This window comes from Manacus vitellinus, unplaced genomic scaffold (genome assembly GCF_001715985.3).
Source record: "Manacus vitellinus isolate BGI_N305 unplaced genomic scaffold, ASM171598v3 scaffold_38_pilon, whole genome shotgun sequence".
NCBI lineage: Eukaryota > Metazoa > Chordata > Aves > Passeriformes > Pipridae > Manacus > Manacus vitellinus.
This window is the reverse complement of record NW_021940526.1, coordinates 6734085-6746116: the sequence shown is the minus strand read 5'-3', so window position 1 is coordinate 6746116 and position 12032 is coordinate 6734085. Positions and strand designations below refer to the sequence as shown.

At 51.9% G+C, this 12032-nt stretch overlaps 1 protein-coding gene across 3 annotated transcripts; it reads right to left on the bottom strand.

Moving 5' to 3' along the window:
- Positions 1–703: 703 nt before the first annotated feature.
- LOC103758611 (two pore calcium channel protein 1) lies at positions 704–11601 on the bottom strand. 3 transcript variants are annotated; one of them, XM_018077605.2, is made up of 18 exons: positions 11481–11588; positions 10749–10977; positions 10472–10600; positions 10120–10236; positions 9270–9388; positions 9004–9105; positions 8214–8340; positions 7139–7340; positions 6274–6418; positions 5038–5223; positions 4586–4650; positions 4205–4292; positions 3855–3924; positions 3094–3313; positions 2769–2859; positions 2369–2482; positions 1918–2036; positions 704–1201 (listed from the first exon to the last, which is right to left on the bottom strand). In XM_018077605.2, exons 3-18 carry the CDS (start codon positions 10484–10486, stop codon positions 1056–1058), a joined length of 1926 nt encoding a protein of 641 aa, XP_017933094.2. In that variant the 5' UTR covers positions 10487–10600; positions 10749–10977; positions 11481–11588; the 3' UTR covers positions 704–1055. The 3 variants fall into 3 exon arrangements, with proteins under 3 accessions (XP_017933094.2, XP_029817536.1, XP_017933096.2); XM_029961676.1 differs by lacking the exon at positions 10749–10977 and having other exon boundaries at positions 11481–11601; XM_018077607.2 differs by having other exon boundaries at positions 10472–10885; positions 11481–11553.
- Positions 11602–12032: the final 431 nt, after the last annotated feature.

Sequence of the window (12032 nt, the reverse complement as noted above, 5' to 3'; positions counted from 1 at the left end):
TCCATTGGCTGCTCTCTCTGTCAGTCCCGGCAGGACCCAAGGGGTTGACTTGTGAAAAGCCTGACAGAAACATTGGACAACTGTCTCCAACGTTCCTTACCACGGGAAGGATTAAGGAGGTTGTAAAACCCACTCTTTTCGTTTGATCGAGAAAACCCAGACCGAACTAAAGAAACCCCACCCCCTGACACGGGTCACAAGTTAGGAAAGAGACTCAGAGCCACGGGAGGAAAGCTAAAGAACAGGTGAAGTTCCAAGGAAATCCCAAGTCTTCCAGCATCCTGCTCATGTTGCCTTCGCTGCTCCCTGCATATGAAACCTCCACACTGCACATCTAATTCAGGGCACACCAACTCTGCTCCAGGCTGGGAAACGAGAGAGTGACAACAAACATTTTTAAGTCATTCCAGCCTCAACAGTGCCCTGGCCTGGGAGGAAGCCCTTCCTATAAGCCCCTTGGAGTTTTTTTCCCTGGCACTTGCCTTGCTCCGAGCTTTGAAAAGTTTGTCTTGGGCCAAAAAAAAAAAAACAAACCAGGAGAAAACAAAGCCCAAACCCAGTCCCATTGGGATTTCTCCCAGCCCTGGGTCAGGCTGTGCACTCAACAGCATCAGAGTGAGGAGCAGCCCCACCTCCTGCCCCCATTCCAGGATTGTTCCCAGGACCCCAAGCCCTCTCCCACCAGTAACTCCAAGACACTCCATTGTTTTTGCACACTGCTGGATTTACTGTGCTCCAGAGCCTCTTCCTTCAGTGTACACTGCTCCAGAGCTGCATAGGAAAGTGCTGCCATACAGAGTTCCAGTTACAAAAGTACTTATCCCATAACATCCTGACTCCGGCACAGCCGGATCCCCCGACCCCCCTCTGCCTTCCAATCCCAGCATTTATACACTGGACACGGGATAAAGCTCCTTTACATGACGGAGCCGCTTTTGGGGCACCAGCTGCCCCTTCCACTGCGTGACCCGGGCCCCCCACACGTGAGCAGCCAGGGAACAAAACTCCAGGGACCCGGAGAGCCGGGAATCGGCTCCTCCTTCCCAATCCGGCCCTCACGCCGCGCTCTCGGAATTAGGATTCCTGGGAATGGCAGCGCTGGGGGACAAGTTCAGGATCTCTTCCAAGGAAGGGCCTTCGTCCTCCAGGGGAATCTCTGCCTCAAACATGCGCTGGAGCAGAGCATCCACCGTCCTGTATCCTGGGGGGACAAGAAAATCCCCCAGATTACATTCCAAGGGATATATACTTCATATATATATATATATATATATATAAAAAGTATATAAATACTTATATTTCTACTTTGTAAATATTTAGAAATACTTATAAAAATAGTTACGTATATTTATAAATACTTACATTTATACTTTAAGCACTGTGGGTGCTCATCAAGGATAAAACCATTATTTAGGATTTTGAGCCCCCCCCTATTCCCACACAAAAGACCACTATATTTAGGATTTTGACCCCTTCTATTCCCTCACAATGGACACCTGATCCCAGCCAGCCAAGAGGGATCTTGGGGAGCTGCTGAGGAACAGCAAGAGAGCTAGGAGAAGAAGGAAAAATAGTAGCAGAAAGGAGGATATAGTCACCCCGTGATCCAAGCCAGGAGGAATGCAAAGTCCATAGAGGAAGGAGAAAGGAAAGCAGGATTCTTGGCAATGCAGGAACTACTCAGCCACCAAGGCAGTGTCTTCAGAGGGTGGTTAAATGAGGACAAGGAACACAGAAGGGCCGACGTAGGAGAGGAAAAGGTGCTACAGAAATAAAAAGAAACAGCAAACAAACATTAGTGTCTGCATTTCTCCCAAAGCCTCCAGGGGGGTTTTAGCTGCTTTTATAGCCCAAAAGGAGCGGGAAGGCTTGGGAGATTCCCCAAGAGGCCTGGACACACTGGAGGGACACACTTACTTTTGGAGGCAATTTTAAACACGAGCCCTTTGGGCTGTGGCTTCGTCCCACCTTCCCCCTCGAGTTCGTGCTCATCACTCTCCATGTTATCAAGGAGCTGTTCATCCTGGAGCTCATCCCTGCACAGGAAAGGCTGGAAGTTACCCTGGGAAGGGGGGCACACCCTATCCCAGGGTCCCACGTGATCCCAGCAGTGATGGGTTCTCCAGGGCAGGGAGAACACCAGCCATGGGGTTCATGCCCAGCACGTCTCCTGTCCTCTAGGCAGGAACCCTGGGCTGGAAATGCCAAGGGAGGACAATGCCCATGGGCTGCACGGCTGAGGAGCCACAACTTTGTAACAAGGAAGAGGAGGCTCAGCTCACACCTCAACACAGAGGGTGGCTCTTCCCTCCAGTCCCACAGCCCCCGTCAGCCACACCCAGCACTACCCATTTCAGGGGCTACTCACTCTTGAACTCCCATTCCCAGCTCCTGGATTTTCTGCTCGATGGCAGTTTCCACTTCGCTCTTCTCCAGGGAGTACTCCACAAAGAAAGCTTCCAAGATGAAGGACACAAAGATGCTGAAAGAAGTGAGGAGCAGAATTACATGGCAGCATTTCGTTACTGGCACCACCAACTGTCTCAGCATTCCCACACTCACTTCCCAGCACTCCATCTGTTGGAGATGGGGAGCTCTAAGACAGAGCAGCACGCAGTGAGGACAAGGATGTAGCAGATCCCTCTGAACATGTCCCACCCATCTCAGGGACGGCCCAGCAGGGGTGACCCTGGGACCACCAGCAGTGCCCTGGCAGGGGAATGGGCCCCTCTTTCCTCCAAAGTGGGTGAAACCAGCCCAAAACTCACTTGACAATGATTATCACCATCACAATGTGGAAGGCAATGAAGTACAGCTTGGCAGGCTGAACCGTCACGTTGGCAAATCCGTTGGCAAAGAGTGCGGTGGGAGTTAAGGACGAGAGGGCAGGAGGAGGACAAGGCACTGAAGGGGAAACCAGGAAAGACCACCCAAAAAAACCCCACACAGCACAGACCACTTCCCCATTGTCTGTCCACGTGTAGCACCGGTGGAAAAGCAGAGCACGGATTCCAGGATAACCCGAGTTGGAAAGGGCCCACAAGGATCACCGAGTCCTGCTCCCCAACCTCCAGGTGGGACCCCAAAGGATATCGTGCCACTGGTTGACCACGGTGAGCTCCATGAGGACAATGAAGGACGAGGCGAAGTCGTTGAAGTTGTTCTTGCAGTACTTCCCCCGGGCAAACAGGGAATCCTTCAGAGCCGGGTTCCCGCACTCCAGGGCGTGAGGAGCGTTCGAGTCGGCAGGGAAGAACTGGATCTTCCCGTGGAATAGCTCCATGCCAATGACAGCAAACACACAGTACACAACCTGGGAAGAGAAACCCCGTCACCTGCTTTCTCCAGCAAGCAGCAAGCTCCAGGGCAAGCTGAGCATCCCAGCAGGTTTCCCGGTTTCCACAGGCACAGCGAGGTGCTGGGGAGCAGCACAGAGTCCAAGAGACCCAAGCCACCCCACAGCAGCCACCAGGCAGGAATGATAAGCCAGGAACTATAAATACACGGAAAGGAAGCGTTCCCAAATCACAACAGAAGCCGCTTCTAGGAAATCGTTTGAGAACCAGGTTTCTCATTCAGCCTCTTGCCCAAACCAGGTTTGATTCCTTCTGATGCAAAGCCAGAACACCTTCACTGCCCCATGGATCTAAAGAAGATCCTGATCCAGCAGGAACCCAGCCCCTCTGCACACATTTGCCTAAGCAATGACCATGGATCAAACGGACACTTACAGTTCCAAGGGCCTGCCATCCAGGGATTTGCATTTATCCCCTTGGAAACAGCACAAGTGGGAGAGTTAAGACACATTCCTGTCAAACTGGAGTGCCTTGAGCTGAGAGACCAGGATTTCTTACCAGAGTCAGCCCACCAAAAGTCAGCATTGTCGGGACGATGTTTATCAGGGTGTTCATGATGACCCGGAACCTGCGGCGAACGAGTCACAACACCTGCTGTGGGGAGGCTCTTTGCCATTTTTATTGTCACACCCCAGCCACCAAACGCTCCCCACACGAATAAACCAAGCCTCCAGAGAGGCTGCAGCAACTGGGCTCATCCCAGGCATGCTGGGACAAGGCCTTGGGAGGCTTTGTGGAGTGGCCGCAAAGGGGCCATGCAGGGCACTCAAGGCACTGTCTCAGCCAGCTTCTGGCACAGAGCACCCCCTCCCCAAAAAACCACCTCCCCACCCTGTTCTCTGCGTTACCTCTGAATGCTGTCAACAATCCGGATCAGCCGGAGGACACGGAGGATGAACACAATGTCCAGGATCTGCTGGCTGTTGTACTTCGTGGCTGAGAAAAGAAACAAACAAACAAAGACACGTTCATTATGAAAAATAAGCAGGGAAGCGTTAAGATAAAGCTCATCAATTCATTGCTATTATGTCCTTGTTAAACACTGTAACGGGGAGCTACAAAAAAAAAAAAAAAAGAAAAAGGGAAAGAGAAAGATCGTGTTAGTTCTTAGAAACCCTCCAGGAAATTCCTTGTCCTGTCCAAAAGCCACCCAAGCCCGAGGTGATGGCAGAAGGCTGATGGAGACCACCAGGATGCCCAGGCATGCAGGCTGCTAAAGCTGCACTTACTCGACTTCAGGGTGGCATTGAGAATCGTTGCAGTCAGGGCAGCAAAGATGATGAGAGTGTCAAACCTGGCACGAGGGAAGGCAGCGCTGTTAGATTTGGGGTGATGGGGAAGGGCCTGAAACAAGGAGCGACCCCTCTTCCTCACATCTGTGCCAGGCAGCCCTGTGCCACCTCAGACCGTGGGGCAGATGGGGAAGTTTTGTTTAGTAAAACTCCTTCCCTCACCCACCATCTTCACGTGCTGCAGAGTCCCCGTGGTCAGGGCAGAGAACAGCAGTGCAGAGCCAGGAAAGAGCACAACATCCTCTGACTCACATCGCCACAACACCCCCCGGCACGGGAGTGGGGCAGCCCATCTCTCCAGGAGCCGCTCAGTCCTCGAGGAGCTGAACACAGAGCCCTCACCACACCTCACAGCACCTTCAGCACGAACCCCGTCCCGCCCCACTCACCAGTTCCAGAACTGGGTTTTCCCGAAGAAGGCCCTCGGTTCGTACGTGTACACCTTCAGGAGGATCTCGGTGACGTACAGAGCCAGGAACACCCACTCGGCGTAGGAGATGTAAGGGGTCTCCTCATCCAGAGCGATGAAGATGGCATTTATCAGGATGATCGCATCGTAAGTCCAAACAAAAGCCCTGCAAGGAGAGAGAGAGATCAGTTTGTCACTCCCAAGAAGGTCAAAGTTACACAGTCACTTCTGAAGTTCTTTGCCTCCTCTCTCAAGCATTCTTCACCCATCAGTTCTCCCCAAACCTGAGAGCTTAGGGAAGTTACTGAGGAGTTTAGTTTTCCTCTTGAAGCCCGACACAAAAATTGGAGAGTGATGTTAACAAGTCCAGGGAAGTGATTTTTCCCATCTGCTCAGTACTGGAGTGCTGTGTCAGCTGGGCTGCCCAGTACAAGAGAGACCTGAACACACTGGAACTAGTGCATCCAAGGGTCACAAATCCAATGGAAGGACAGGACAGTCTGACACACAGGATATGCTGGGAGAGCTGGGGTTGTCCAGCCTGACAAGGAGAAGGGTCGGGAGCAGCTCAGTATGTCTAAATACCTGATGGGAAGGTGTAGGGAAGATGGAGCCAGACTCTTCCCAGTGGTGTCCAGTGAAAGCATGAGAGGCAAAGGGCACAAGTTGAAATACAGGAACTTCCATTTCAACAAAAAAGGTTTGTTTGTTTGTTTTTAATGAAAGGTGGTCAAACACTGGAATGGGCTGCAGAGAAATTATGGAGTCTCCATCCTTGGAGATACTCTGGATCCAACTAGACATAGCCCTCGATATTCTACTGCAGCTGACCTTGCTTTGAGCAGGGGAGTCACACCAGACTCTCTCTAGATGTTCCTTCCAACCTCAGCAATTTTGGAATTCTGGGAAGACCCTGAGATGAAACAGGGAATTATAGCTCATTGTAAGAGCTGATGAGGCAGCACAAGGCAGCTTTGTTGCAGAGACTGCTGAGGTCAGCTCAGCTTTCCGTGAAGGCCTTAGTCTGGTCCTTCAAGGCAAGCCACAAACCCTGTTACACCCAGCACCTGCACCAGAGCTGAACAAGTGGGACTGGACGAGGCGTGGACTCGCCAGCAGTCCGCTGAAGGCAGGCAGAGAGCAGAGCTGTGCACAGAAGCCCAGCCTAAACCCTGTGTGCAACCTCCAGGTGAGCCTTGGGCCACGGGAGCCTCACCTGTGCCTGACCAGGCCGCGCAGGAGCCGACTGGCCGCCGAGCCGTACACACCGGGCACCCACCGCGCCAGGGGGTGGCTGCGCAGCTTCAGCGTCACCACCTGGATGTTGAGCAGGTCTGCCAGCTGCACGAAGCTCTTCTTGTCTGCAGCAGGGGAGAGCATCACACGTCAGTCTGCTGGTGTTAAACAAGAACACGGTGTCTGGCAAAGGCAGATCTGCTCGCAGCGGCAGCGATGCCCGTGCCCCGAGTGGTGTCCGCAACAGGCTGAACGTGGCACTCAAACAGCTCCTCCAGCCCATCTCGGGGGGATTGGCTCAAACCACGGGGCAACAACCACCACAGAATGATCCCACACGAGGAGACTGACCCATCCCTCCTGATATTCCCACACCAGCAGCAGCAGAGCGAGAGGATCTGGAGGACTGCGTGGGGAGCCACTGCTCGAAGGAACCTGATTATTAGGGAGGTTTTCCTCGTCCTGTGCTGGGAACAGGAGGTCCCACACACCAGGGAGAGCTTGGCCTGATGTCAAACGGCCATGAAGAGCCACCCACAGTGTGCACAACATGAGCTACAGCATAGGAAGCAAGGATAACCTTTCAGGACTTCAGGAATCTGGAGGGAAAAAGAAAGAAGGGCCTGGAGTTGCCATCCCTGGAGGTGCTCAAGGAATGACCGGACGTGGCACTCAGCGCTCTGAGCCAGTTGACAAGGTTGGACTGAAGGATCCTGGAGGTCTTTTCCATTTAAAATGATCCTGTTATTCCAAACCATTAGAGACCACAAGTCCCAGTCCCTAACCCCTTGAAGGATCAGGCTCCCGGCCCCCGCTCCTCCCCACTCCCTCGGGCGTGCGCTCACCTACAAACCCCTTCTGCTCATTGTCCGAGATGCGGAGCAGCAGCTCCCGGTGGGAGTTGCTGATATCAGGAGCCACCAGCTTGACCAGCTGCTTCCAGCGGGCTTCTCGAACCACCAGCTGCTCTCCCTCCTCTTCCTTCAGGAGGTTGAAGGCCTCGATCATCTTGCGGCGCTTCATGTAGGCGAGTTTGCGGATCTCGTTCTAGGGAGAGCGTTGAGATTCAGGAAGTTCCAGTCACCCATTCCCCCCTCCTTTTTCCACAAATAATCTTATTTTCACAACACAAAAGGGAGAAGAGACTCAGGGGAACACGCTGGGAGTGATGTTAGATACAAAGTACAGCACAGGGAGTGAGGGTGATGAGGAATGGGTGTTTGACAGTCAGCGCTCCGGAAGGATCAACAGATTTCTGGATGCTGGGAGAGCACTGAAAAACCGGAAGGAAAGACAAAGGGAAGCATCAAACAGGAAGGAGGTGACAGATCACGGGATCTGCACGGTCACAGAAGCAAAGAGGATGTGTCCACACGTGCTGGACACATCCATAAGTGAATACTGCTGAGGTCAGGGTGGAGATCCTCTTCTCCAAGGAACTATGAGCAGGTTAAAGAACCTGGAACCCTGGGAACACCCAGACTGCTTCCTGAGAAACAGTCAGTCCCCTTGTGGGAGCACCCAGGAATTTCCAGCTCTCTCTCTGATCACAAATCCCAGACTGCCCCTCCCCAGTTTGGGTAGGACAAGAATTCTGCTTTACTCAGACTTCCCATTTCCAGTTCCTTTGCTTTAAGAGCACATGCAGTGGCAGAACAAGTGTGCTGTGCACTTAAAAAACATCTGAGAACAGTTCCCTGCGTGGAGGCAGCATTTCTGAGCTAGGACTAAGCCTCCAAGATATTGCAGAGACATCTGCTTCCTGTCTGTTGGGTTCAAAGCACCACAGAATAGTTCATTGTTCAATTCCAACAGCAGAACTCACAGCAATCCCCCCCAATATGAGATTTCCAAGGGAAAGCCAGAGGTTTCCCTACCAGGTTACAGAGCACAGCAGGCCATTCCCCCTCCAAGCATTACCTTGAGGTGTTTTTTGTAGTTGTTGTACACCACAGCCAGGAAGAGAGACATGAAGATGTAGGTGTTGACGATGACGAAGGCGATGAAGAACAGGGCATACCAGGAGCTGAAGTCAAATGCTGGCATCCTAGAGAAAGGGGAGAGGGATTGCTGCTTGCTAGGCTGACACACAGGGAAAGAGAATCCACGAGGAAACAGATTCCCAGCTGGATTTCTAAGTGCTGCTGTGATAGCCAGGCAACACCCAAGCTAAAAACTGCATTAGTTCAGCTAGAGAACAGTTTTCTTCTGCTGGGTTTTCATCCTGGTTTGTCTGACTGAAGTGATGCAGGACAAAGAGCACAGAGATTAATCTTCTGTCAGTGTGGCCACATTTAAGTGCAGAGACTTGAGGTGATGCCTCAGTCATAAGCTGGTTTTTGCCCTCAGACCCTCACTGCACTCAGACCTCCTTTTTTTCCTTGCTCTCAGAGGATGAGCAGCATTTTATTCCTCTGTTTAAATTCCCAGGGTTCCTGTACCATCCCAGTTGTGCTCAGTCCATCTCCAGCACGCAAACAAACGTGCCATTCCTCCCTGTCCTGCTCTTTGATGGCACCTTCCCAGTGCCAACCAAAATGGGAACCCAGTTAGAGCAGGTGAGGATGGGAAGCCCAACCTCACAGAATTTTAACAGTGCTGTGCAAATTAAAGAAGGCTGCACAGCAGTATAAACTATTGGCATGAATACATTATATATGTGTGGAAATATCATGGGAGAAAGATCCCTGATGGTACAGACATGACATACATGACATCTGGGCTGTTCGCTGTCGTCACCAGCACGTAGAGGTCAAACACAATTTCCAGGTAGTTCCTGAAATATGGCAAACCTTCTGCTGTCCGGAGATTCCTAGGAGGAAAAGGACAGTCTGGAGTTAAGCACTGAGGGAGCTGCACACACTGCAAGCAGTGCTTGCATTCCCTAATAATCGTTGGGAGTCACCGGGCTCCCTCCTGCCCAAAGGATCCCACACGTTCTCCCCACCCAGCTCTGAGCAAAAGAAGCGTTCACACCTCTCTCCAAAGAGCTTCAGGGCCATGAGGGAGAACATGAGCAGGCTGAACATGAAGAGCAGGAAGACGTAGGTGATCTCTGGCAGCGTGTTGCGGATGCTGCGGAAGGCTCTCCGGATCTGCCAGGGGGGAAGGGAAGGGTTTAGAACCCAAGTGGGACCCCTTTTCCGTTCACCTGCATCAAACCCACACACAGGGACAGGCAGGCAAAGTGGGGCACAGGTACCAGATGTGCCAGCTCTGTTCTGATAAAACCTGTGCAGGACTCCCAGGCCTCTCCCTGTCGTTCTCCAGGGGAGACCCCAGAAGGAGAGACCCCACCCACATGGCACCACAAACTCAGCAAACCAGACAGGGCCCCGAGGCACTGCTGAGATGCCCTTGCTGCAGGGGACCAGTGAGGGACTGAAATCCATCACTCCAGGCCACAAAACACATGCTCTGAGTCCTAAAGCTCAGCTGCTCCCTCCCCCAGGCCCCCACACAACAGTTTACTCATTTGTAAGTGAGAAGCAGAGCAATCTCGGGCAGGAGGGCAAAGATCTCCCCACGATGAGAGGAATCAGAGTCCAAATCACCAAGTTTGACAATAGCATGACACTTGTTTACCCAGGAGACTTCCAGGAATAAGTAACCTGGCCCCTGACTTGGGGAAGAACAGGTTTGAAGCCCGTAGTGATGTGAATCCACCTTTTTGTCCATCTCAGCCCACCTCTGAGAGAAACCTTCACTCACAGGACCCCAAATTCTGCCTTTTCTGCACAAAAACCTTTCTGCTACATCCCCTGGATGCCAGAAAGCAGCAGGCTGTCCGAAAGACAGGCCCCTGGACATCCCAGCAGGCCTTCACCTGGCGACTCTCCGCAAAGTTGATCAGGAAGATGGGCCTCACAATTCTCGACCACCGGATGCTCCTCACGCCGTACACCCTGAGGACTCCATATATGGCCAAGTCTGTCAGGGATAACTGCAGGAAAAAGAAGGAAAAACCCCAGAAGGAATAATGGAAACATGTCTGGATGGTGAAGAAAATAGTGTGTGCTGACACAAGGCGGGTGCACGCACGACAGGTTTGTGAGAGCTGCTTGGTTTAGCCATGGATCTCGTCAGGTCTGTGATACCAGGAAAGCAACAGGAGGGAAAAAACCCCACATCCACATTGGCCACTTGGACCTCAGAGGCTCCCCCTGGGCCCAACTCACCAGGATTGCCACCATGATGCAGATGTTCTTGGTGTCCTTCCAGAACACGCTGTGCAGGGTGACCGTGGCAAAGTGTGCCAGGCGGCCGAGGAACACCAGCAGGCACAACACCTCCAGCACGGATGTGACCTGCAGAGGGACAAGAGGGGCTCAGTCAGCACAACCAGGGGCAGCACTACCCCTTCCTGCACAGATGAGGGTGTTCAGGCACAGAAACAACAAGCAGAGGCCGCACAAAGGAGGGGTTTGCTGTCAGCTGTTTTGCACACTCACCTACCTGGCACCGAGCAATAGTTCCAGGCTTCCTTTTGTGGGATTCCCTGCCACAGGCAGGTTAAAGGCAGCAAATTTGGGTTTGCTTAGGATTCAAGGAGCACACCTGTCACAATCACACTGGTGCAGAACAAATAAAGGCTGCAGAGAAGTCAGGCCTAAGAGCAACATTTGTCTTCTACTTTCATACGTGAGGGTGGGACTGGAATCGCTCCAAAGGCTGGAATTGTTCTCTGAGATGGAGAACAGCAACATGACTTTGTCCATAGTCATACTGGCCTTTGCTGATGGCTACAATGGCTCCTACAGTCCCTGTCCAACTCCTGTACCCCTTTTTTGTCCCCATTTCAACATATCACAGAATCTCGGAATAGTTTGGGTTGGAAGGTGCTGGAATGTGTAAAGTTCATCCAGTGCCACCCCCTGCCATGGGCAGGGACACCTTCCACTAGCCCAGGTTGCTCCAAGCCCCATCCAACCTGGCCCTGGACACTTCCAGGGATGGGGCAGCCACAGCTTCTCTGGGCAACCTCTGCCAGGGCCCCATCACCCTCACAGCCAAGAATTTCTTCCCAGCATCCAATTTAAACCTGCTCTCTGGCAGTTTGAAGCCATTCCCCCTCATCCTGTCCCTCCAGGCCCTTGTAAGCAGCCTCTCTCCATCCATTATCTCTTGATACCTCTGACAGCTCCTCTCCAGCAGGAAACCCTTGCTGCCTCCACCCCAAAAACTCACCAGGAAGGGGAGCGGGTACACAGCAGGCTCTTCAAACATGGCCAGGGACAGGTTGAGAAAGATGAAGAAGTAGGTGGCTGTTCTCATCATCCAGTGGTTGTAGAGATAATAAAGCCTGGAGAAAGAGGGCAGAGGTACCATAAACAAAGGCTTCAGGGCACATCCCCAGGGGCTCACCAAATGCATCCCAAACAAATATGTTTTGCCAGCTAGGATGTTGGCAATTTGCTTCCAATTATATTATTATACTCCCTTTATATTCCAATTATATTACTATACTCCCTTTCAAGGAAAAGTGATACGATATATAATAAGTATTACATTCTTTAATATTTATCACGTTATACAAATAGATTATTTGACCTCCTTATAAGTATTATTTAATATTACAATATCAGGGTTATAACAACCTGCTTTCAGGTTACGCTTCTAATAACACCATCCAGAGGTGACAATGCAAAACCTGATTGTTTAATCCTTCAGGTGTCAGGACCAAATCACGTGAAACACTGTTTTCCCAAAGCAGGGAGGCATTACAGCTCCACAGCAGCT

Bases quoted from the DNA above. Each gene is read 5' to 3' on its own strand.
- LOC103758611 (XM_029961676.1), bottom strand. From the start codon at position 11,570: ATGATGAGAACAGCCACCTACTTCTTCATCTTTCTCAACCTGTCCCTG. The intron at 2,037-2,368 runs GTGAGTAGCCCC...TTTCCTGTGCAG, and splicing joins CTGGGAATGGGAGTTCAAGA to GGATGAGCTCCAGGATGAAC. The intron at 1,202-1,917 runs GTAAGTGTGTCC...TTGTCCCCCCAG, and splicing joins GTTTAAAATTGCCTCCAAAA to GATACAGGACGGTGGATGCT.